Source organism: Procambarus clarkii, chromosome 44, assembly GCF_040958095.1.
Source record: "Procambarus clarkii isolate CNS0578487 chromosome 44, FALCON_Pclarkii_2.0, whole genome shotgun sequence".
In the NCBI taxonomy this organism is placed as follows: domain Eukaryota; kingdom Metazoa; phylum Arthropoda; class Malacostraca; order Decapoda; family Cambaridae; genus Procambarus; species Procambarus clarkii.
Genome location: NC_091193.1, coordinates 30,039,065 through 30,066,086, shown reverse-complemented (window position 1 = coordinate 30,066,086; position 27,022 = coordinate 30,039,065). Strand labels below are relative to the sequence as shown.

Sequence of the window (27,022 nt, the reverse complement as noted above, 5' to 3'; positions counted from 1 at the left end):
TCCCCTCTTTCTGCTCCTCCTCCTCCTCCTCCTGCTGTCCTTAACTGCTCCTTTCGGTTGCCTCCTCCTCCGGAACCTGCTCGTCTGCCTCTGGTCTGCTCTCCCTCTCCCTTCCCTCCATCTTTGCTCAGTTTACCCATGCCGCCTAACCCTGACCTTCTTTAATGTGCTGTGTTCCTCTGTGTGAGAGTGCCCATGAGGGCACTCTCGTAATGCCCTCATGGCTCTCGGGTCCTCTAATCCTGTCCATCCGGTAGTCGTCGAGATTTAACATTGGCTGTTTCTTATCTCCAGTAAATTTAAATTCGTAGAGTTTTGCTGGGTTCCCAGCCATGTGGTGTTTCTTTAAATGAGCGTGCGGATGCTGCCGCTAGAGAGGCAGCATCCGACTTTTCCGACTTTTATCCAGTTATTCATTCTTACGTCCTTGCCTGTTGGCAGGGTTGTTGGTAACAAACTGCGTATTCTTAAGTACAATACAATACAATACAATACAATTTTATTTAGGTAAGGTACATACATACAATAAATATTTACAAGGATTGTTTGACTTGTAGGTATAGCTAGTACATACAATGCCTAAAGCCACTATTACGCAAAGCGTTTCGGGCATGATAAACTTAAATGACACGCTTAATACTAATTGAGCATAATGAGTAGAATGAAAACAAGAAATGAAAACATAGATGAAAAAGCAGCACTAATACAATTATGTCGACAAACAGCGCTCTTTAAAGAAAAAAACAGACATTGGTTGACAATAGAAGGGTAAGGTAGGTTACAGGGAATTTATTAGGTATAGCTTCGCTTTTAACTTAAACTGGTTGAGAGAGGTACAGTCTTTAACATGGTTGGGAAGGTCATTCCACATTCTGGGCCCCTTGATTTGTAGAGCAAATTTCTAGTTTGATTAAGTCGTACTCTAGGAATATCAAAACTGTATTTATTTCTGGTGTGATGCTCATGGGTTCTGATACAACCTTCTATGAAGCTTTTGAGATCAGGATTGGCATTATAGTTTAGCGTTTTATATATGTATAATACACATGAGAGAATGTGCAGTGACTTAATGTCTAACATATTCAGAGATTTAAGTAGGGGTACCGAGTGATGTCTGGGGCCAGAATTGGATATTGTCCTAATAGCAGCTTTGTGTTGAGTAATTAGAGGACGTAAGTGATTTTGGGTAGTAGAGCCCCAAGCACAAATACCATAGTTGAGATATGGATAGATAAGGGAGTAATAGAGAGTCACCAGGGCAGGGCGTGGTACATAATATCTGATCTTAGAAAGAATGCCCACAGTTTTTGAAACTTTTTTTGATATGTTTAGAATGTGTCCCTGGAAATTAAGCTTGTGGTCAATGAGAATGCCAAGGAATTTGCCATCTAATTTGTTACAAATTTGGGTATTGTTTATTTTGAGATTTATTTGATTAGAGGATTTATTGCCAAACAGAATATAAAAGGTTTTGTCAATGTTAAGGGTGAGTTTGTTGGCAGTTAGCCACAGATGGACTTTATTTAGCTCAGTATTTACTGTGGCATTTAGAGCAAGGGGATCAGGACTGGAGTAAATGAAGGTTGTGTCGTCAGCAAATAGAATTGGTTTGAGGTGTTGGGAGGCATTTGGAAGGTCATTAATGTAGATGAGAAAGAGGAGAGGGCCAAGTATGCTGCCCTGGGGAACACCAATGTTGATGGGTAGGGTACGAGAAATTGTATTATTCACAGAAACATATTGGAGCCTGTCAGTAAGGTAGGATTTGAGGTATTGTAGGGAGTGTCCTCTGACTCCATAATGATGTAATTTAAGAAGAAGGTTTTGGTGCTTGACAGTGTCAAAAGCTTTACGCAGGTCCACAAACAACCCAACAGAGAACTCATTTTTATCAAGAGCTGTATGAATCGAGTTAAGCATACTAATAAGTGCATCGTTAGTGCTTTTTTTGGGTCTGAAGCTATATTGGCAAGGGCTAAGTATATTGAGTTTGGCTAGATATGAGTAAAGCTGCTTATAGATTAGTTTTTCAAAATTTTTTGACAAGTTTGGCAGGATAGATGTAGGTCTGTAGTTGTTAACATCTGTGAGATTACCACATTTGTGGACAGGCGTTACTCTCGCTTTTTTTAGAATATCTGGGAAGGTTTGGAGTTCAAGTGACTTGTTGAAGAGCAAAGTGTTGTGTGTCCCCGTCGCCTTCCTCCTCCTGCCACCGTAACTGGCGGTGGGAAACGGCTCTAGCGCGGTTGCGTCTTGCCCATACTCGCTTAACTCACAGTCACTTAATTTAGTGCCGCCCAGCTCCTTATTTCTTACCGTCGTGCATATCCTTGTCGAATGTCCTGACTTCCAAGACAAGCCTGTGTCTTGCTTTCCGACCGTCCCTCGCGGTCACTTGTCCCTTGATAGAATTCTTGGTGAATCGGATACTTTTGATATCATTCACCCTATGCGTTTCTGTTCTCGTATTGGCATCCTTGGTGATATTTAGCATCCTCTGATTATTCAGCACATTTGATGGTGCTACATAGCCTTCCCGGTTCGGTGCCTTCTTTTGATAATTACTTACTCCTTCCCAACCCCGGGAACCTCCACGTCAGGCCCCGGGGCCGAGTCGTCCTCCAAAGCCCCGGCCTCACAAGAAAAAGCCGGGGCAGCCGAAGTAGCAGGAAGAGCATGGGCCCACTGGTCAGACCCCGGAGCTACAGCAGGAGGAACGAACTCGAATGCCTCCGCAGCCACCCCGGAAGAGGCAACCCCCCCGATACTGCCCGAGTCTCAGAAACCTTTAAACCCTGCCCCGACCCTGAAGCCCTCAGATGCTTAGGAGCCGGAAGCAGGGAGGAAGGGAACTGAATGAACCACAGCAGGAGAAGAACGAGGGGGACGTGGACAAAACCAAGGCCAAAGCGACCAATACCCCCCAAATCTGGGTCCCTATAAAAAAAAAACGGAGCAGCCTTTGGGCATCCGGCGAAGCAACCAACCTAGCGCGCTGCAACAACCCAAACCTATCCTGTAAAGCGCGAGCTGCCTGCACCCACATAATATAATCATCAGATTGGGCAAACTGAGCCATAAGCAAGCAACAAAGCTCGCAGGACTCTGGGTCGAATGTGTCACCGACCCAACAGGCAGCATGACGGAGGCAAAAACAATGAGCGTCCGCCTGAAACAAGGGGACAGAGCAACCCTTAAACTCGCAAAAACCAAGAGAAAACTCAGGGGTTACATTCAATGGACCCGAGCACCCAGCAGGGTTTTCCAGGGCCCCTGGACTGGGTCTGCTAAGGGTTTACCCAGGCAAGTTTCTGCTAACCGGCACCGAAGCTACAACCAATACTGCTAAAACTGAACCTTCGGGACATGTCCACTCATGAGGGTGAAGCAGGGGGTACCATCAAACACAAACAAATAAAGGAGAAGGTACACCAAGGCAGATACCCCCCCCCCCCTGCCAGGCAAAAACAAAAATTAAAGTAAACCCTCGCAAGAGGGCAGCGTACCCAGAATGAACAGAGCTGGCTGCTGTTATATGTGATAACTAGCTACACAGTACCCCGCACCCCTACCAGTGTAAAAACTACCACTTACCCCAAGGCAAATAAGGGAGGAATCACCCAAACACTCGGGGCGATCAATCGCCAAGCAGCGAAAGACCAACATAGGTAGACCAAAGGTGACTTGTGCAATGTAACCCAAAGCCCCTAGGACGGTACTTACAGGGCACTTAGGGAAATTAGCTCTAAGTGTATGCAGCCCGAGTACCCTGGAATATTTCTGCCAGCACGCACACCACCGGAAAGAAGTACTGAATCCAGACACAGCACAAAGAGAATCTGGAGCTGGAGCCACAATGACTAAGCCTTATCCCATCAGCTGAGGAATCGAGGTGTGGATCGCCGGCGCGGGGGTTCTGGGACTCCCCCTTCCCCCTCCCAGGGAGGGGCGAGCTGTGCAGACATGCGGTGCAGCTTGTGAGATGTCATGCTTGCTTGCTCGTTTTCCCTTGGGGGAGTTTTGTCCACTTGTTTCGTTATTTTCATTGGTTTCACCAGAATAGGGGTTTGTTTTGGGGTGCTTACCTTTCTGGATGCCTGTCCCAGTCGATGGCAGGTATAGAATGCTCCAAAATCACATGTGGATTTCTATAAGTCATTGCTCTTCGTGCCTCTCTGAGGGGGCCCGGTTTTGGCCGTGGTCCCTGGTAGGCCTAGAACTCCACCCACATCGACTGATGGCAAACGTTAGGACTATTCCTATCAGCCTGAATAGCTCCGAGCAGCCGTAGGGGCTACCCCCAGAAATGTTCATATAATTCTCCATTCCTTCTGGTTGCTTATGTAGATGACGAACATTACTTGTGCAAGAACTAAACCCTGTGGTACTCTGTTAGTAACACTCTTCCAGTCATACACATTGCCTCTGATTAAAGCCCTAATCTTTGTTAATTAGAAAATATTTCATCTATGTCGGAAGTGTCCCTGTCACCCCCTCCAGCATGTGTCTGAAGATTCCTCTGTGATTTAGTTACAGGGAGCAACTGTTAAGTTCCTTTCAAGAATAATTATGGGGCTTGCAGTGACAGATGTTAGGTACCAGGCATGTTAAAGAATTGAATGAGCAGATGGACCCTATGGACCAAATGGGTGATCTGAACTGCTATCTGCAGGAGTGTTGGTATACTAGAGCTCCGTTTGTTGACATCAAGCAGATCACAAATTCCATATTTTCTTTCTTTCAAGATACACAGTTTTTGCTTCATCTGCATTTTCTACGCACACCAGATTCGGGTCCTGATGAACCCACACAATTTCAGAGGTCTGGTAGTTTTGCGGGTGTCTGTGGTACCATAACTAATGCATCCTGAAGCTCCTGAACGATTGTTAAGAATTGTAAGATATTCCACCAAATCATATTAACCCTTTAACTGTGCAGCCTCCAAATATGACACCCTCACACCCACACCCCCCCTTGCGCAGGAAATAATACCTCTGGAAAAAAATCTTTTGTTTTTAAACTGTCAAAAACCCTTCCCTGAGTATAAGTATAGTAACAGAAGGTTGAAATTGTATCTACCTTGGCTGCTATGGGGTCTGTAAGTTCGTGCATGACGTCATCATTCCCTGGTCGCCCATGGCATACGCCCCCGGGGCCAGTAGGGGTAGGCTTTGCGAGTTGCAGCGAATATATTTTTGTTCATTTTCTGCACACAGTTCCAAATACATTTTATATGCTTTTACGTGCCAGTCCTATGTATAATGAGCACGTACACTATATTATGGCAGTAGAATATCTGTACTGTCCGAAGTCACTGTGTTACGTGCATGACACATGTGCACATATCTGGCACATATTTCCATGGTATCATGCTAATTTATGTATATATACAGTCTATTTACACACTATATACATTCACCATCAACATACTCAGAACTCTGCGAGTGTCAGCTGCCACACCCTTACTCCTCCAACATCTTACTCGCCAACATTGCTCCTCTCACCATACTGTTACTGTTTGTATTACACTATTTATAAATGTTATGTATACCTATCTACATGTTTTATTCACCAGAACTATGCAAGTAAGCCGGTATTGTGTCCAAACTTTACAGTGGCCACCATACACTGCATGAGAAATCACACAGCAAGCCAGCAGACGACACTACGATTACGTCACCTACCTTCCCAAAATAGCTCCTCCCAACATACTACTGTCACTGTTACTACACTATATACACACATTGTATATACCCATGTACAAATGTGTTCACCATAGCAAACCACTCAGTATGATGAGCAAAACAAGAGTGGCTATCACACACAGTGAGGCTACCTCGATTCTCTCCCACGCTCCCTCACCCCAATTCCTCCTCCCACAATACTATGCACATATGTACATGGGTATGTACACACATTGTATATACCCATGTACATATGTGTTCACCATAGTGAACCACTAAGCTAGTATGATGAGCAAAACAAAGAGTGGCTGCCACACACAGAGGCTACCTCGTTTCTCTCCCTCACTACAATTCCTCCTCCCACAATACTACGCACATATGTACATAGGTATATACACATATTGTATATACACATGTACATATGTGTTCACAATAGTGAACCACTAAGCTAGTATGATGGGCAAAACAAGAGTGGCTGCCACACGCAGTGAGGCTACCTTGATTCTCTCCCTCACCACAATACTATGCACATATGTACATGGGTATATACACATTGTGTATACCCATGTACATATGTGTTCACCATAGCGAACCACTAAGCTAGTATAATGAGCAAAACAAGAGTGGCTGGCACACACAGTGAGGCTACCTCAATTCTCACCCTCGCTCCCTCACCACAATTCCTCCTCCCACAATACTATGCACAGTGCTTATTATCACCACAACACTGCTGTTATCACAATACTGGTCACTAAATCCTGTAAATACATAATTAACCACAAAGTTTATTTTGTAAAGGAACCTAAGAAGTCGTTTGAAGATTCCTAGATGGATGAAATAATGCTGTGAACATCGTGAGCAGCATTGAATCACTATTTGAACATTGTAAACAGTCATTATCACACTCAGGGTCTTCTGTAATACTACCATGGCTAAATAATACAAGTTATATATATTTTTTGACATTATTAGGCGATGCTGTGGTCACAACCTGAACAGCAGTGCTGCGAGCTCATGCTGCGTGAGCTGGCCTTGGTTGCTCACTCAGTACCGAGGCTCTCACACCCAGGAATGTGGGCCACGATTTTTTTTAAGATGGTGTCTGTTTACATGAGCCCTGAGGAAGCTGATGTGAACCCCATATAGCCGCGGCCATTTTGAATAAAACGTGAAAATTACAAATACCCGGAGGCGCGTTGCGCAGTTAAAGGGTTAAGGATAAAAAAATAAATCTGACTCAATCATTTTAATTTTATAAAAATAAAGTTTTACAAAACAATTGCAACATGGACATATTCACAATGACAATGAACTTGGGTAAGTTACCCATCACTTAGATTTTCTCTATGACAATCTGAAATAAAAAAAGGTGATAAATAATAAAAGTACAGTAATAACTCTATGGAAAGATATATACATCAATTTAAATAAAATATGTACATTAATTTAAGAAAATTTATTAACAAAATACATAAAAGTGAAACAACACAGGCTACAAATTAGCAAAAACATCTGTGATTACTTATTTAAGAGTTTAGACTATGAACAGATATGCAATGGTTCACGAGATTCAAAAAGAAGAATTTTCTGAATACATGTGTTTAGATATATTTTTATATTCTCAGTTCTTATTATAATGTGTGTGTATTTGTGTATAATTACCTAAGTGTAGTTACAGGATGAGAGCTACGCTCATGGTGTCCGTCTTCCCAGTATTTTTTGTCGTATAACGCTTTAAAACTACTGACAGTCTTGGCCTCCACTACCATCTCACTTAGCTTGTTTTAACCATCTATCGCTGTGTTTGCAAAGGAAAACCATCTAATATTTTTTCAGCCCCTTTGTTTCCTTAGCTTGAATCTGTGTCCTCTTGTTCCTGAAGTTGCTGCTTTCAGGAATTCCCCTTTGTCAATTTGGTCGATTCCTATTAGTATTTTGTAAGTGGTCATCATATCACCTCTTTTTCTCTTTTCTTCTAGTTATGGCATGTTTAACACCTCTAGTCTCTCCTCAATACTAACGTGTGTGTTTTATTTATATATATATATATATATATATATATATATATATATATATATATATATATATATATATATATATATACATACATACATACATATTAGTATATTTTGGTAGCAGTCTCTCTTGTAAACATATGTTGTTAAATATGACCGAAAAGGTAAGATTAATAATTCCAACACGAATTTTCTCAATATATCTTATGTTTCTTTTCACTGTTGATGGTAATTGAAAAATCAGTACTCCAAAATTCATTTTTATTTCTAATGTGACGGGACGGTTGAATGCATTTCTTAATAAATTACTACATTTTCAAAGACTTTAGTTTACACACACAACTGTAACCTATAAACATATCCATATTTATACTCGCATTTGGGTGAGGTGATATAAAATTTTTGGGTGAGGTGATTGACATTTACCCAAGACAGAACACGAACCAATGGGTATAAAAATATAAGAATGGAGGTAACTGCAGAAGGCCTATTGGCCCATAGCATCACCACTTCCTCTTGATGCTTCTATATTGGTTCAGAGTCTTGAAGTGGATAGAATATAGTTGTGTATTAACAGGTTGTTGATTGCTGGTGTTGACTTTTTGATGTGTAGTGCCTCACAGATGTCGAGCCTCCTGCTATCGCTGTGTCTATCGATGATTTCTGTGTTATTTGTTAAGATTTCTCTTGTGATGGTCTGGTTGTGAGAAGAGATTATATGTTCCTTGATGGACCCCTGTTGTTTATAAACAACAGAGCTGGATATTAACCCCTCAACTGCACGGCTTCCAAATATGGCACCCCCCCCCCCCCCAGTGCGCAGAAAATAAATTCTCTGGAAAAAATATTTTTTGTTTTGAAAGTGTCAAAAACCCTTCCCAGAGTATGGGTATAGTAACTTAAAGTCAAAATTGTACTTTGGCTGCTATGGGGCTCGTAAATTGGCGCATGACATCATCATTCCCCGTTCACCCGTGGCGTATGCTCCCGGGGTTAGTAGGGCGCCCGGGGCAGGATGTGCGCGCTGCCACGAATATATTTTTGTTAATTTTCTGCGCACAGTTCCAAATACATTCTATTTGTTTTACATGCCAATCCTATGTATAATGAACACATACACTATATTATGGCAGTAGAACATCCGTAGTGTCCGAAGACACTGTGTTACATGCATGACACATGTGTACACATATCCGGCACATATTTCCAATATATCATGCTAATTTATGTATATATACAATCTATTTACACACTGTACAGTATCAAACACTATATACACACACCATAAACACACTCAGAACTTCACGAGTGTGAACTGCCACACCCAGCCAGCCAGTCCTCCCTCTCTCCTCCAACATCGTACTCGTCATCACCCCTCCTCCCACCATGCTGTTATTCACACAAATGTTTCATGTTCATTTATGTATATTTACAACACATTTACACATATACACTGTCACACACTATATACACACATCATAAACACACTCAGAACTCTGCGAGTGTGAGCTGCCACACCCAGTCAGCCAGTCCTCCCTCTCCCCTCCAACATCGTACTCGCCATTAGCCCTTCTCCCACCGTACTGTTGCTGTTTTCATTACACTATTTACATATGTTACATATACCTATCTACATGTTTTATTCACCAGAACTATGCAAGTAACCTGGTATTGTCTCCAAACAGTACAGTGGCCACCATACACTGCATGAGAAATCACACAGCAGACAGCCGATGACGCTACAATTACGACGTCACCTCCCTCACCAAAATAGCTCCTCTCAACATACTCCTGTTGTCGTTATTACACTGTATACACACATTGTATATATATGTACATACAGTATATGTACATTGGTACATATGTGTTCACCATAGCGAACCACTAAGCTAGTATGGTGAGCAAAACAAGAGTGGCTGCCACACACACAGTGAGGCTACCTCGATTTCTACGCACAGCACTAATTATCCAAAAATTATCACCACAATCTTGCTATTATTACAGTCCTGGTCACTAATTCCTGTAAATGAATAACTGATCACGAGTTTATTTTGTAAAGGAACCTAAGAAGTCGTTTGAAGATTCCTAGATGGACGAAATAATGCTGTGGTGCTGTGGCTAGTGCTGTATGCATCAATTGTGAGGCTGCAAGACCCTGCAGAGAGGCTGCAGGATCCCGTAAGTTCAGTAGAACTTCGGTTTCAACTCTTTTTGATCATGTCATAGCTCAGTCGATTAAAGCAGCATCTGGGATGCTCTCAGACGCAGGTTCGAATCCTCGTCACGGCCCTTGTGGATTTGTTCATTTAATGCATCTTGCAATTGTGATTTCTGTGTGTAATGAAATAAGGGCACAGAGGGAGAACGGCCTATTGATATAGCTCAAGTGCATGGGGGTAGTTGTGTAAAACCCTGGTTTGTGCCTCGGAGAGGCTGCAGGATCCCGTAAGTTCCGTAGAACTTCGGTTTCAACTCCTTTTGACCATGCCGTATCTCAGTCGATTAAGGCAGCATCTGGGATGCTTTCGGACGCAGGTTCGAATCCTCGTCACGGGCCTTGTGGATTTGTTCATTTGATGCATCACGCAATTGTGATTTCTGTGTATATTGCCATTATTAGGCGATGCTGTGGTAACAAACTCAACAGCAGTGCTGTGAGCTCATGCTACGTACGCCGGCCTTGGTTGCTCACTCAGTACTGAAGCTCTCACACTCGGGAATGTGGACCACGATTTGTTTTAAAGAAGGCGTGTGTTTACAAGAGCCCTGAGGAAGCTGATGTGAACCCCATGTAGCCGCAGGAGTTTTGAATGGAACGTGAAAAATACAAATACCCGGAGGCACATTGCACAAACCAGACAAGGGCCTGCAGGTGCGTTGCACAGTTTAAGGGTTAATTGGGTATGAAAGACATAAGAATGAAAGTAATTGTAGGAGGCCTATTTGCCCATACTTTCTCTTTTACCACATTTTGTATACGGATAACTACTATACAAGTCCCTTGTTAGCTAGGTTTTTGATTGAAAATATAACTGGATTGGTTGGCACAGTAAAGCCAAGAAGGGAAATGCCAGTGTTGGAAAATAAACTTGAAGTGTTGGTGACTGCGAGCTAAGAAATTGTGATCAAATACTCTCAGTTAGGTGGAAAGACAAGAGAGAGAAGTGAACTTGTTGACAACCGTTCATGATGGTACAATGGTGAACAGTGGCAAGGTGAACCGAGTAATGCAAGATGCAGTATAAAAGCCAGATTGTGTTCTTGAGATTGTGTTCTTGACTATAATATCAACATGCGTTTGGTTGATAAATCTGACATGATGGTGGGCACTGTCGAGTGTGTGCGGAAAACATTGAAGTGGACGAAAAAAGTGTTTTTTCATCTTGTTGACGTAAGCATGCTGAACTGATACAATATGTATCTTGTAAAAACTGGATGTAAACCAAGTTTCCATTCGTTTGCTTTTACACTTGGGACACAGTTATTAGCAAAGTTTGGCAAAGATGTTCTTGGCATACAAAGACTCATCATGAACACAGTGTTGCAGCATGCTGCTACACCCAGGCTCACGTACATGGAGGCCTTTCAAGCACACAGACTAAAACATTTGCCACCAGCTGGAAACCGTGCAATAGGCCAACGTGATTGCTTAGTTTGTAAAACAACAAAAAGGAGAGATCAGAAACGTAAACTGGTGCAAACATGGTGTGAATCGTGTGCAGTCCCATTGTGTGCTGTCGACTGCTTTAACGACTATCAATCTCTCCAAGACTTCTAATTGTGCAATAATTGTGCAAAAACCTGTAAATAGTGCGTGCATGTGTGTAAATATAATACTGAACAATGTGAAACATATTATATCGGCGTAATGGAAAACATTTGTGTGCGCATGTGTATACTCGATGTATGCAACATTTATTGTCACTGACCGTGAAGTAACATTATATGCAACACAATTAGTGAATAATATAAGTGATAAAATACCCCTAGACACAGTAAATAATGCCGCAAAAATAAATTCGTGGCAACTGTGGCTGCTTGAAGACTGTGTGCGATGCCTCCGGGACCCACCTTGCATATGCAAACATGCAGGTTGTGACGTCATCGCCCATACTGTTGGCTCAATTATGTCGTCAGTAAGTACAATTATTTTTTTTCTCGTGGTCAGGGAACACAACTTAACAGGTTAGGAAGAATTTTTTTTTTGGTATGTGCCTGTGGGAGGCAAAGGCTAATTAGCCCTTATTGACAAAAGGGTAAAAGTTTATATTTTTCGGGGTGTGGAACAGATTAATTAAATTACCATTATTTCTGATGGGAAAATTTGTTTCGACTTACAATGTTTCAACTTACGACCCATCTCTGAGAACGGATTAAAATCGTAAGTCGAGGCCCCACTGTTTGTAATTACCTAAGTGTAGTTACAGGATGAGAGCTACGCTCGTGGTGTCCCGTCTTCCCAGCACTCTTTGTCATATAACGCTTTGAAACTACTGACGGTCTTGGCCTCCACCACCTTCTCACTTAACTTGTTCCAACCGTCTACCACTCTATTTGCGAAGGTGAATTTTCTTATATTTTTTCGGCATCTGTGTTTAGCTAGTTTAAATCTATGACCTCTTGTTCTTGAAGTGCCAGGTCTCAGGAAATCTTCCCTGTCGATTTTATCAATTCCTGTTACTATTTTGTATGTAGTGATCATATCACCTCTTTTTCTTCTGTCTTCTAGTTTTGGCATGTTTAATGCTTCTAACCTCTCCTCGTAGCTCTTACCCTTCAGTTCTGGGAGCCACTTAGTAGCATGTCTTTGCACCTTTTCCAGTTTGTTGATATGGGCACCACACAACAGCTGCATATTCTAGCTTTGGCCTAACAAAAGTCATGAACAATTTCTTTAGTATATCGCCATCCATGTATTTAAATGCAATTCTGAAGTTAGAAAGCATAGCATAGGCTCCTTGCACAATATTCTTTATGTGGTCCTCAGGTGATAGTTTTCGATCTAGAACCACCCCTAGATCTCTTTCTTTATCAGAATTCTTTAAAGATTTCTCACATAATATATAGGTTGTGTGGGGTCTATGTTCTCCTATTCCACATTCCATAACATGACATTTATTAACATTAAATTCCATTTGCCAAGTGGTGCTCCATCTACGTATTTTGTCCAGGTCTTCTTGAAGGGCATGACAATCATCTAAATTTCTTATCCTTCCTATTATCTTAGCATCATCAGCAAACATGTTCATATAATTCTGTATACCAACTGGTAGATCCTTTATGTACACAATAAACATCACTGGTGCAAGAACTGAACCCTGTGGTACTCCACTTGTGACATTTCTCCATTCCGATACATTGCCTCTGATTACTGCCCTCATTTTTCTATCAGTCAGAAATTTTTTCATCCATGATAGAAGCTTACCTGTCACCCCTCCAATATTTTCCAGTTTCCAGAACAACCTCTTATGTGGAACTCTGTCGAAAGCCTTTTTTAGGTCCAGATAGATGCAGTCAACCCAACCATCTCTTTCCTGTAATATCTCTGTAGCTCGATCATAGAAACTGAGTAAATTCGATACACAGGATCTTCCAGATCGAAAACCATACTGTCTGTCTGATATTATATCATTTCTCTCTAGGTGTTCTACCCATTTAGTTTTGATTAGTTTTTCCAATACTTTCACTATTACACTTGTCAATGATACAGGTCTATAATTGAGGGGGTCTTCCCTGCTGCCACTTTTGTAGATTGGAACTATGTTAGCCTGTTTCCACACGTCTGCTACGATTCCTGTACACAGGGATGCCTGAAAGATCAGGTGAAGTGGAATGCTGAGCTCAGATGCACATTCTCTTAGAACCCATGGTGAAACTCCATCTGGGCCAGCTGCTTTGTTCTTACTGAGCTCCTTGAGCATTTTTTCCACTTCGTCTCTAGACACCTCTATGTGCTCTATGTTGTTCTCTGGAATTCTTATTGTATTTGGTTCCCTAAAGATTTCATTTTGTACAAACACACTTTGGAACTTTTCGTTTAGTGTTTCACACATTTCCTTTTCATCTTCCGTGAATCTATTTCCCATTTTCAACCTCTGAATATTATCCTTTACCTGCAATTTGTTGTTTGTGAATTTATAGAATAGACCTGGTTCTGTTTTACATTTGTCTGCAATCCCTTTTTCAAAATTTCCCAAAATTAACAGAATATGACACACTCCTAAGGTCAATAACCGTGAAAGTGTTAAACCTCTCCCTGCAAGATGACCAGTGGGACCAAGCAACGCTCCCAGTTAGACTCGGGGGGATAGGTATTCGCAAGGCGACACAGTTAGCATTGCCGGCATTCTTATCCTCGACCAGTGCAACAGGTGAATTAGTTAAGGAAATACTACCGTAACACCTAAGAGACTTCATTGGGATTCATGATCCCAAATTCACGGAAGGAGCCGGTCAGTGGGACACTCTTGTCAACTCTCATCCTCCACCGACTTTTCCAAATGACTGCAAACAGTCCAAATGGGATAGCCCCATACTGGAGAACATCGCCACATCATTGCTGGAGGCAGCTTCCAGGAAGGACAAAGTACGTCTTCTAGCTGTGCAAGCTCCCCATGCCGGGGACTTCCTGTTGGCAGTCCCTAATTCTGCCTTGGGCACCCGCCTGGACCATCGGACCCTAAGTATTGGTGTTGCTCTGCGCCTTGCCGCCCCTATCTCCATCGAGCACCGGTGTATTTGCGGCCATGCACGGGCAGACCAATACGGCAGCCATGGTCTCATCTGTCGTAAGACAGAGGGAAAGATTGCCAGACATGAAGCAGTCAATGACATCATCAAGAGAAGTTTGGCTTCAGCTGGGTGCCCAGCACAAAGGGGACCTCAGTTGTGCAGGCCTGACAACAGCCAAAAATGCCCAGATGGAGTCACCCTGCAGCCGTGGAGGGAAGGTAAACAGGTCGTGTGGGACTACACGTGCAGCCCGTCCTCCAAACAAAGATCCAAAAGTGATTCCATGCACCCGCCAAACCCCCTGTTTATGAATGAAAAGCGGTTTACACACGACTCACAACTGCTGACGTTCGAACATATCCGGAACAAGTGCTTCACTGACGAATTTTGTTCGAATCACAACGCTATAAATGCTTCACCCACGTACTACAAATACAAATAATCGCCAACAGAACCTAAACACCTAACCTAACCTATCCTATGCCTATATATACACAATATGCTATTATAATATTAATTTATACTTGAGAAAATTCCCGTTTTGAATAAACAGCATGTTAAAATTTATGAATGCGTCTGTGGGGTTGACCGCTGGATGTAATGGACTTGAGTCGAGGACGGGTTGACACGTGTGCATCCACATTGGCTGATACCTATCTACCTTACAGCGCAGCTGAGGGAGGCGGGGCGGCCACCTTCAGGGAGACCCAGAAAACTAACAAGTACAGGGACCTAGAATGTTGTTACAGGTTCGTGCCAATAGGCTCTGAGACTCAAGGCGCCTGGGGTAAATGTGCACGTAAGTTCCTGAAGGAGCTGGGCGAGGAACTCATTGGGAAGACTAGAGACCCAAGAGCGGCCAGTTTTATGTTCCAGCGCCTCAGTGTCGCTGTTCAGAGGGTAAAAATGCGTGCTGTATCTTGGGTACGCACCCGACCCCCGAGGAATTGGACGAGGTCTTCGAACACTGATTGGTATATTGTTATATAAGTGTGTGTTTTCTGTAAACTGTAGCATTGCAATAAAATCAAATAAAAAAAACAAAAATAATAGGGGTGGTAGGAGAGGAAAAGATTAAAGTATTCAGTGAGAATCCACAAGGTCTTCTCTGAACACTATTTATTTTCTTCTTCGAGGATGTGGGTCCCTTTAATTAAACCAGTGGTGGTACCCCTATCTATATATATATATATATATATATATATATATATATATATATATATATATATATATATATATATATATATATATATATATATATATATATATAGGTACCCCTATATATCTTTTCACTGTTGAAGGTAACTGAAAAATCAATTCTCCAAAATTCATTTTATTTTGTATCAAAAATAAATATCAAAATTTCAAAATAAAAATGAATTTTGGAGAATTGATTTTTCAGTTACCATCAACAGTGAAAAGAAATACAAGAAACAGAGAAAATTCGTGTTAGAATTATTAATCTTACTTTTTCGGTCATATTTAATAATATATGCCTACAGGAAAGACTGCTACCAAAATATACTAATAATAATATATTGGTGTACACTGGCAGCAGGTTTTCTTTTAAACATGTCTCATTTAATATGACCGCATATTCAGTATTTACTATCTTCTGGTTTAGGGCTTCTATCCCTCGAACTATTTTCCTAGCATCAGGGCTTAGCTGAAAGAGTTCTCCAAAACTCATTTTTGTTATTTCAAGGTGAAGAAAAAAGTGAATTACTATAGAATGTATAACACTAATTTATACAATTTGCACAACGTTTCGAACCTCCATGGTTCATTCTTAAGTGAAATTAAATTACAGGACTCATTGATTTATACCCGTACAGGGTCAGGTGATAAAGGTAAAAACAAGGGGGATACATAGGGGATAAATGGGGGATGAAGCACATAAGAACTTTATGTGTTCTTATATACCTTTATTCTTATGTTCTTATGTGCTTCGTCCCCCATTTATCCCCTATGTATCCCCCTTGTTTTTACTTTTATCACCTGACCCCGTACGGGTATAAATCAATGAGCCCTATAATTTCATTTCACTTGAGAATGAACCATGGAGGTTCGAAACGTTGTGCAAATTGTATAAATAAGTGTAATACATTCTATAGTAATTCACTTTTTTCTTCACCTTGAAATAACGAAAATGAGTTTTGGAGAACTCTTTCAGCTAAGCCCTGATGCTAGGAAAATAGTTAGAGGGATAGAAGCCCTAAACCAGAAGATAGTAAATACTGAAAATAAATAAATAAATAAATAAATAAATAAATAAATAAATAAATATATATATATATATATATATATATATATATATATATATATATATATATATATATATATATATATATATATCGTACCTAGTAGCCAGAATGCAATTCTCAGCCTAATATCCAAGGCCCGATTTGCCTAATAAGCCAAGTTTTCATGAATTAATGGTTTTTCGACTACCTAACCAACCTAACCTAACCTAACCTAACTTTTTCGGCTACCTAACCGAACCTAACCTATAAAGATAGGTTAGGTTAGGTTAGGTAGGGTTGGTTAGGTTCGGTCATATATCTACGTTAATTTTAACTCCAATAAAAAAAAATTGACCTCATACATAATGAAATGGGTAGCTTTATCATTTCATAAGAAAAAAATTAGAGAAAATATATTAATTCATGAAAACTTGGCTTATTAGGCAAATCGGGCCTTGCATAGTAGGCTGAGAAGTGCGTTCTGGCTATTAGGTACGACACACATATATATACATACATATATATATATATATATATATATATATATATATATATAGAGTGGTACCTCGGATTACGAGTGTTCCTGGTTACGAGCAGGATTTGCTTGGAAAATTTACATCGGGATACGAGCGTTGCCTCGGAACACGAGGGTGTTGAAGCTAAAACAGAAGATTTTTGGACCTGTAAATTTGTAGACCTCATCCTGGAAACATTCTTGTATCAACATGTTAAACAAGCTACGAGGATGAGGGAAGGGGACGTTCCCTCCATGCTAGATTTGATATTTACCAGGAAGGAGGAAGAGATATTTGACATTCAGTACCTTCCTCCCTTGGGTAAAAGTGACCATGTCTTTTTGGGAATAAAGTATGCAATGCATTATAAGCTGGAAGAAAATAAGGAGGTTGAAGCAGTTGAAAAACCAGACTTCAGGAGAGGACATTATGGTGACCTTAGAAATTTTTTTAGTGAGTATAATTGGACAGACTTGATGCTAGGCAAGGAAGTGAATGAGATGTATGGCAAGTTTTGTGAAATATATGATAAAGGCACAAAAAAATTTATACCAAAACAGAGATGCAGAACTAGGAAACAGGATTGGTTCAATAGAAATTGCGAGAGGGCTAGAGACCGAAAGACACAAAAATGGAATCAATACAGGAAGAGGCCGAACCCCCAAACATACCAGCGATACAAAGATGCGAGAAACAACTACACGGCAGTGAGGAGAGAGGCAGAAAGAAATTTTGAAAAAGGGATTGCGGACAAATGTAAAACAGAACCAGGTCTATTCTATAAATTCATAAACAACAAATTGCAGGTAAAGGATAATATTCAGAGGTTGAAAATGGGAAATAGATTCACGGAAGATGAAAAGGAAATGTGTGAAACACTAAACGAAAAGTTCCAAAGTGTGTTTGTACAAAATGAAATCTTTAGGGAACCAGATACAATAAGAATTCCAGAGAACAACATAGAACACATAGAGGTGTCTAGAGACGAAGTGGAAAAAATGCTCAAGGAGCTCGGTAAGAACAAAGCAGCTGGCCCAGATGGCGTTTCACCATGGGTTCTGAGAGAATGTGCATCTGAGCTCAGCATTCCACTTCACCTGATCTTTCAGGCATCCCTGTGTACAGGAATCGTAGCAGACGGGTGGAAACAGGCTAACATAGTTCCAATCTACAAAAGTGGCAGCAGGGAAGACCCCCTCAATTATAGACCTGTATCATTGACAAGTGTAATAGTGAAAGTATTGGAAAAACTAATCAAAACTAAATGGGTAGAACACCTAGAGAGAAATGATATAATATCAGACAGACAGTATGGTTTTCGATCTGGAAGATCCTGTGTATCGAATTTACTCAGTTTCTATGATCGAGCCACAGAGATATTACAGGAAAGAGATGGTTGGGTTGACTGCATCTATCTGGACCTAAAAAAGGCTTTCGACAGAGTTCCACATAAGAGGTTGTTCTGGAAACTGGAAAATATTGGAGGGGTGACAGGTAAGCTTCTATCATGGATGAAAAATTTTCTGACTGATAGAAAAATGAGGGCAGTAATCAGAGGCAATGTATCAGAATGGAGAAATGTCACAAGTGGAGTACCACAGGGTTCAGTTCTTGCACCAGTGATGTTTATTGTGTACATAAATGATCTACCAGTTGGTATACAGAATTATATGAACATGTTTGCTGATGATGCTAAGATAATAGGAAGGATAAGAAATTTAGATGACTGTCATGCCCTTCAAGAAGACCTGGACAAAATAAGTATATGGAGCACCACTTGGCAAATGGAATTTAATGTTAATAAATGTCATGTTATGGAATGTGGAATAGGAGAACATAGACCCCACACAACCTATATATTATGTGAGAAATCTTTAAAGAATTCTGATAAAGAAAGAGATCTAGGAGTGGTTCTAGATAGAAAACTATCACCTGAGGACCACATAAAGAATATTGTGCAAGGAGCCTATGCTATGCTTTCTAACTTCAGAATTGCATTTAAATACATGGATGGCGATATACTAAAGAAATTGTTCATGACTTTTGTTAGGCCAAAGCTAGAATATGCAGCTGTTGTGTGGTGCCCATATCTTAAGAAGCACATCAACAAACTGGAAAAGGTGCAAAGACATGCTACTAAGTGGCTCCCAGAACTGAAGGGCAAGAGCTACGAGGAGAGGTTAGAAGCATTAAATATGCCAAAACTAGAAGACAGAAGAAAAAGAGGTGATATGATCACTACATACAAAATAGTTACAGGAATTGATAAAATCGACAGGGAAGACTTCCTGAGACCTGGAATTTCAAGAACAAGAGGTCATAGATTTAAACTAGCTAAACACAGATGCCGAAGAAATATAAGAAAATTCACCTTCGCAAATAGAGTGGTAGACGGTTGGAACAAGTTAAGTGAGAAGGTGGTGGAGGCCAAGACCGTCAGTAGTTTCAAAGCGTTATATGACAAAGAGTGCTGGGAAGACGGGACACCACGAGCGTAGCTCTCATCCTGTAACTACACTTAGGTAATTACACTTAGGTAATTACATGTACGGGCGGACCTAACTCGTGGTGGCACGGCGATCGCCCCTCAGTTTACCAGTGCCTCGCGCCCAGTGACTATCCCACCTGAATTCTTCACCAGGATTTACAGATTTTTGTCGGATTTTTGGCTATTTGAGCATAAAAGTTGTTATTATATATCTCGCAATGGGTCCCAAGAAAGTCAGTGGTACAGTTCAACCTAAGAAAATAGTTGTGAGTAGAGGATGTCCCTTCACCATTAAGAAAATGTGTGAAGTATGGGAAGAACTGCAAAGTTTTGTTGAAAAAACTCACCCAGATAAAGCTGTAGCGGCCCAATCAACACACTACAAACATCATCCCACACTCATCCAAAAGCCGAGAACCAGCGCCTGGCTGACAGTGTCGCCAAACCGTATCCTCTCACCTGTAAAGCGTAGACACTATCGTGTCACGACACAGCTAAGCCATGTAATATTCCAGGTGCAACGCTAGTGGACATGTCCAGAGATGCGTGAACTGTAGAAGATGAGGAGTAGAGTAACAGCGGAGGCGACTCCACTCCGAGCCACCCCAAACCCGTAAAAGCAGAGAAAGAACAAAGGATTCTCCCCATATATAAAACACAGAACTTCTCCAGTATCCAGGGCACTATGACTGGAAAGAAGATGAGTGAGAGCGGCTTAGAACCCATGATAAAGGACACGGATCACCAACTCATGTCCACATCGCACACAAACCAAAACAAACACCCTCGGCACATGCGCCTGAGGACTGAGCAGTAACACCCAACCCTCGCGGAGGGTGCCTACAAGGTGTACTAAATGAATATTAATAACGTCAAGACAGAGTATGGAGATAAGATGAAATGAAAAAATAATGAGATAATATCGAAAAACGATTAGTAGGACGGAAGAGGACCAACGAGGCCGAGAAAGGACTAGAAGTAAGTTTCACCCGCAGACGAGATATTCCAACAATATTTGAAGAATCGAAGATCTTCCCGAACCTTTGAGACCCTTGAGAAGCAAGCACAAAAGCACGGAGGCTCACATGGACCCAGTAGCATCCGCGACCAATGGACATGCAGGATTCCGAGACGATGAGAACACGAAGACATGACGCAGAAAAATACATGTCCTAGAAACAAAGGGTGAGACTGGTAAAATCACCCACAGGAAAAACGAAAACTGAACTGGTTCCGGACCCAAGGGACACGGAACCGATCCTGGGGAGGTGTCAACGTCCAAACCAACTCGTACTCAGAGGGGGAAAGGAAATCCCCACTCCTTGTAACTGAAAGCCCTGCCCCAGAGGGTTGGAAAACCCAGGCGGGGATCAACAGGACCTAAGGCCCCAAAGCCAGCTCCTCCCCAATCCCCGGGAACCTCCATGTCAGGCCCCGGGGGCGAGTCGTCCGCCTAAGCCCCAGCCACACCAGAAAAGGCCGGGGTAGGCGAGAAAGCAGGAAGAGAACGGGCCCACTGGTCAGACCCCAGAGCTACGGCTGGAGGAACGGACTCGAATGCCTCTGTAGCCACCCCAGAAGGGGCTACACCCGAAACTGCCCGAGTCTCAGAACCATCCTGTGTGATGGGGATTTTTTAGCATCACCTAGTTAGCTTTTTTGACACACTGTACTCCACTTCATATAGTCTAGGGTAGCTGCACTAATGCTGATGTACCTCATATCTTAATAATAAAAAAAAAAAAAGTCTCAGAAACCTCTAAACCCTGCCCCGACCCCAAAGCCCTCAGATGCTTCAGAGCCGGAAGCAGGAGTGGGAAACTGAATGAACCACAGCCGTGGAAGAACAAGGGAACCCTAACGGAACCAAGGCCAAAGCGACCAAAACCCCCAAGTCTGGGTTCCTATAAACAAAACGGGGCAGCCTCAGGGCATCCAGGGAAGCAACCAAACGAGCTTGCTGCAACAACCTAAACCTATCTTGCAGCACGCAAGCCACCTGCACCTGAATATTATCATCAGATTGGGTGAACCGAGCCATAAACAAGCAACAAAGCTCGCAGGACTCTGGATCGAATGTGTCACCGAGCCAACAGGCAGCATGACGTATGCAAAACAATGAGCGTTGCCCTGAGACAAGAGGACAGAGCAACCCTCAAACTCACAAAAAAACGAGAGGAGATACAGGGGTCACATTCATTGGACCCGAGCGCCCCGTGGGGGTTTCACATGGCCCCCTAGACTGGGTCTGCTAAGGATTTACCCAGGCAGGGTACTGCTAACCGACGCCCAGCTACCAACCAACACTGCTAATGCTGAACCCGTGGGACGTGTCCACTCATAAGGGCAAAGCAGTGGGCTACCACCAAACACAAACGAACCTAGTATACGGGGGAGAAGGAACACCAAGGCAGATCCCCACCCCCCCCCCCCACCTGGCAAAAATAAAAATAAAAGAAAAACCTCGCAAGAGGATAGTGTACCCAGAGGGATCAGAGCCGGCCACTGTTGTAGGTGAAAACTAGCTACACAGTACCCCGTGCCCCTACCAGTGCAATAACTACCACTTACCCCAAGGCAAACCAGGGAGGAAACCCCCCAAAACACTTGAGGGGGGGTCAATCACCAAGCAGCGAAAGATCAACAGAGGTAAACCCAAGGTGACTTGTAGAAGATAACCCCAAGCCTCTAGGGCGGTACTTACAGGACACTCGGGGAAGGTGACCCTAAGTATCCAGGGCGCTATGTAGGACCCTGTAGGATGTAGGACCCCCTGTAGGACTATGTAGGAATTATAAGCTAAATTCACATGCAGCTCGAATACCTGTGAATATTACTCCCAGCTCGCACACCACCTAAGAGAAGTACTGAACGCGCTGCAACAACCTAAACCTATCTTGCAACACGTGAGCCGCCTGCACCCAAATATCATCATCAGATTGGACGAACTGAGCCATAGACAAGCAACAAAGCTCACAGGACTCCGGGTAGAATGTGTCACCAACCCAACAGGAAGCATGACGAACAAGGGAACAGAGTAACCCTCAAGCTCAGCATGAGGCTCAGCACAAATAAGAATCTGGAGCTGGAGCCACAACGACCGAACCGTAACCCATCAGCCGAGGAACTGAAGGTGTGGATTGCCGGCACGAGGGTCTGGGGTTCCCCCTTCCTGCGCAGACATGCGGCAAGCCTCGAGTGACATCATGCTTGTTTGCTCATTTTCCCTTGGGGGAGTTCAATCCATTTGTTTTGTTATTTTCATTGGTTATACCAGAATAGGGTTTGTTTTGAGGCGCTTATCTTTCAGGGTGTCTATCCCTGTCGATGGCAGATATAGAATGCTCCAAAACCACATGTGGATTTCTATAGGCCATTGCTCCTGGTGCCTCTCTGAAGGGGACCAGGTTCTGGCTGTGGTTCCTGGTAGGCCTAGAACTCCACTCACATCGACTGATGCCAAAAGTCAGGACTTTCTCTATCAGCCAGGATAGCTCCGGGGAGCCATAGGGGCTCCCCCCAGAAAAGAGGCTTGCTCTGTCAATGCTTGCATTGACAGAGCAAGCGTCGGAGAGAGGTCTGCTTAGCCCAAAAATTTTTTTGCAGTAATATTATTCAGTAGTGTTTTATATTTATATAATAAAATGTGTAAATCATTGCTAAACTCAAAAGTATTGTGATCATATACGTATGTGTAATATATGCACCCCCCGATCGGGCGCCTTAAGGCACTCTGTGCAGTGCAGTGGTTAAAGGGCAGTTCTTGTCTTTCTCATATTTTCCTATTGTCCTACAATCACTGACAATTTCCCTTGAATTGAGGTCTTCTCCTAAACCTACTATTTTCTCGATTTTCATGTATGAACCTTCACTTGTAAGAATAGGCCCAATACTGACTGTGGTTTTTTGCTTTTGATTTCACATATGTAGAGAAATATTGTTTTTTCTTTATCTCTTGTATGGCTTTCTGTCCTAATTGCAATTCTTCAATCTGATATGAATGCTTCAGTCTCTGCTCGATTTCCTCAATCTCCATCTTTAAATTATTCATTCTTTGTAGGGATTATTGTGTCTGCTTAAGCATTTCCTATATATATTTCTTTTTTCAACATTCCAAGATGTTGAGGGGCAGGTTGGGTTGGGTTTTTGTTTGGTTAGGTTAGATTAGGTTTGGTTAGCTTTTGTTAGTTTTAGTTTAGTTAGTTTTAGTTTAGTTAGCTTTGGTTTAGTTAGCTTTGGTTTGGTTAGCTTTGGTTTGGTTAGCTTTGGTTTAGTTAGCTTTGGTTCGGTTAGCTTTGGTTTGGTTAGCTTTGGTTTGGTTAGCTTTGGTTTAGTTAGCTTTGGTTCGGTTAGCTTTGGTTTGGTTAGCTTTGGTTTAGTTAGCTTTGGTTTGGTTAGCTTTGGTTTGGTTAGCTTTGGTTTGGTTAGCTTTGGTTTGGTTAGCTTTGGTTTAGTTAGCTTTGGTTTGGTTAGCTTTGGTTTGGTAAGCACTGGTTTGGTTAGCTTTGGTTTAGTTAGCTTTGGTTTGGTTAGCTTTGGTTTGGTTAGCTTTGGTTCGGTTAGCTTTGGTTTGGTTAGCTTTGGTTTAGTTAGCTTTGGTTTGGTTAGCTTTGGTTCGGTTAGCTTTGGTTTGGTTAGCTTTGGTTTAGTTAGCTTTGGTTTGGTTAGCTTTGGTTTGGTTAGCTTTGGTTCGGTTAGCTTTGGTTTGGTTAGCTTTGGTTTAGTTAGCTTTGGTTTGGTTAGCTTTGGTTTGGTTAGCTTTGGTTTGGTTAGCTTTGGTTTGGTTAGCTTTGGTTTGGTTAGCTTTGGTTTGGTTAGCTTTGATTCGGTTATCTTTGGTTTGGTTAGCTTTGGTTTAGTTAGCTTTGGTTTGGTTAGCTTTGGTTTGGTTAGCTTTGGTTTGGTTAGCTTTGGTTTGGTTAGCTTTGGTTTAGTTAGCTTTGGTTTGGTTAGCTTTGGTTTGGTTAGCTTTGGTTTAGTTAGCTTTGGTTTAGTTAGCTTTGGTTTGGTAAGCACTGGTTTGGTTAGCTGTGGTTTGGTTAGCATTGGCTTGGTTAGCTTTGGTTTGGTTAGCTTTTGTTTGATTAGCTTTGGTTTGGTTAGCTTTGGTTTGGATGGCTTTGGTTTGGATAGGTTTGGCTAGGTTTAGTTTGGCTAAGCTTGGTTTGATTTGGCTAGGTTTGGTTAGGTTTGTTTTGGTTAGCATTGGATTGGTTTGATTATATTTGGTTTGGTTAGATTTGGTTTGGTTCTTAGGTTTATTTTGGTTATGTTTAGTTAGGTTACGTTTGGTTTGGCTAGGTTAGATTTGGTTTGGTTAGGTTATGTTAGTTTGGGGTTTGGTTAGTTTGGGTTTGGTTAAGTTTGATTAGGTTATGTTTGGTTGGGTTAGGTATGCTTAGGTTAACGTATGCGTACAAACTTGTTTCATTGGCATAATAAATTTGCTCAGAAGAGAGAATTGTCCGGTACGATCTCAAATTTTGACACATTCCTCTGCACCTCTATTCAAAACACAGGAGACATTCCAGATTCATCATTTTTTATAAGCTGAATGCCTTGATAATAGATCATCACAACATGTTTTCTCTTGAATTCACTACTTGTTGAAGCCTAAACAACATATTTCCTGCATTTCCTGAGGCACTAGTAGCAGGATGCAAAACATATGCACAGATATAAAATGGTAAAAGAGGGAGAGGGTTTTGTCTGCAGCAGAGCTACATAGGCTGAGTGTAATTACCTTAGTGTAGTTACAGGATGAGAGCCACGCTCGTAGTGTCCCGTCTTCCCAGCACTATTTGCCATATAACGTTTTAAAATTACCGACGGTTTTGGCCTCCTCCACTTTCTCACCTAACTTGTTCCAACTGTCTACCACTGTTTACAAAAGTTAATTTTCTTATATTTCTTCGGCAGCTTTGTTTTATTGGTTTAAATCTATGACCTCTTGTTCTTGAAGTTCCAGGTCTCAGGAATTCTTCCTTATCAATTCTTGGGGTCAGATCGCAAACGAATAGGTGGAATAAACGAATGAGTGAGGTCCGATACCAAGGTCGGGGAGAGTATCAGCATAGTAGCTTCAGGGAGTTACAACAGTCCCACCCAAGAAATAACCCACTAACACAACAAACATGCTTCAGTTAATGACAACTTTAATCAGTAGAAACTCAGAATCAAATTAGCAATATCCATATTTCTTAAAACAAATACCTATAAGTAAATTATTATCAAAAGGTGTCAAGCCTTTAAGACTATGTAACACTGTCTGGAACAGACTACTCTATTCAGAAATTACTAGACATTATTTAGGAACCAGGAGCAGACAGACATAAGATGAGTGATATCAAATGTATCAAATTCACTATGGGACACATGACTCAAAAGGAACATTGGGAAAACAAAATTTTTAATCATCCTGAAAAACAGAATGTTCTATGAGGTGGTGCATGACTGTAAACAGGACCATGCAGTTCTGACAATAAGATGCAAGAGTCTGTTCCATGAAGTCTCCGTGGTGTAGTGGCCTGGCGTTCCACGAGCGCTTTGTCATGGGTTCGTATCCTGGCCGGGGAGGATTTACTGGGTGCAAATCCTTAACTGTAGCCTCTGTTTAACTCAACAGTAAAATGTGTACTTGGTTGTAACAACGATTCTTCGCGGGGGCAGTATTCCAGGGACCTGCCCGAAACGCTACTCGTACTAGTAACTGTACAAGAATGTGATAACTCTTGTATATATCTCAAAAAAAAAAAAAAAAAGATGTCCCATGAGTTATTTGTGTGTGGTCAGTGTGCAACATATTCCCACTTCCTGTTATGGTGGTAGGAAGATGACCACAGGGTTAGGCCACATTTAACTGTGCACAATTTGTTATTTGGAGCATCTATACACTATTATCTCCAATGGTTACAAATGACAGTATGAATGACAGGGTACAAATTGGAGTAAGGAATACACTTCTGGAAGATGAGACAGGCACAAGTGGCCTCTTATTTGCATTCTAGAGGTTAATAGAGGCAGCCCCAATATGGCTGTGAATCTAGGAAAATTTGGCTATTCAATATCTGCTAAAGATTACGAACAGTGTTTAGATGGACATTACTTTCAATTAACTGACACTTCAAAAAAACATAAGTAAATAATTATCAAAAAGAAGGCACCAAACCGGGAAGATTATGTAGCACCATCAAATGTGCGGGATAATCAGAGGGCGTTAAATATCACCAAGGACGCCAATACAAGAACAGAAACACATAAGGCAAATGATATCAAAAGTATCCGAGTCACCAAGAATACTATCGAGAGACAAGCGACTGCGGGGGGACGGGCAGAAAACAAG

The 27,022-nt window shown here is 41.8% G+C and overlaps 1 protein-coding gene across 1 annotated transcript in view; it reads right to left on the bottom strand.

Moving 5' to 3' along the window:
* Positions 1-6,920: 6,920 nt before the first annotated feature.
* The window catches only part of LOC123745440 (glucose-fructose oxidoreductase domain-containing protein 1), a 169,264-nt gene continuing 149,162 nt past the window's right edge, over positions 6,921-27,022 (bottom strand). Inside the window, exon 5 of the mRNA XM_045726019.2 lies at positions 6,921-7,041. Coding sequence (XP_045581975.1) covers positions 7,021-7,041 — 21 coding nt within the window. The 3' untranslated portion in view covers positions 6,921-7,020. The remainder of the gene's footprint in view (positions 7,042-27,022) is intronic.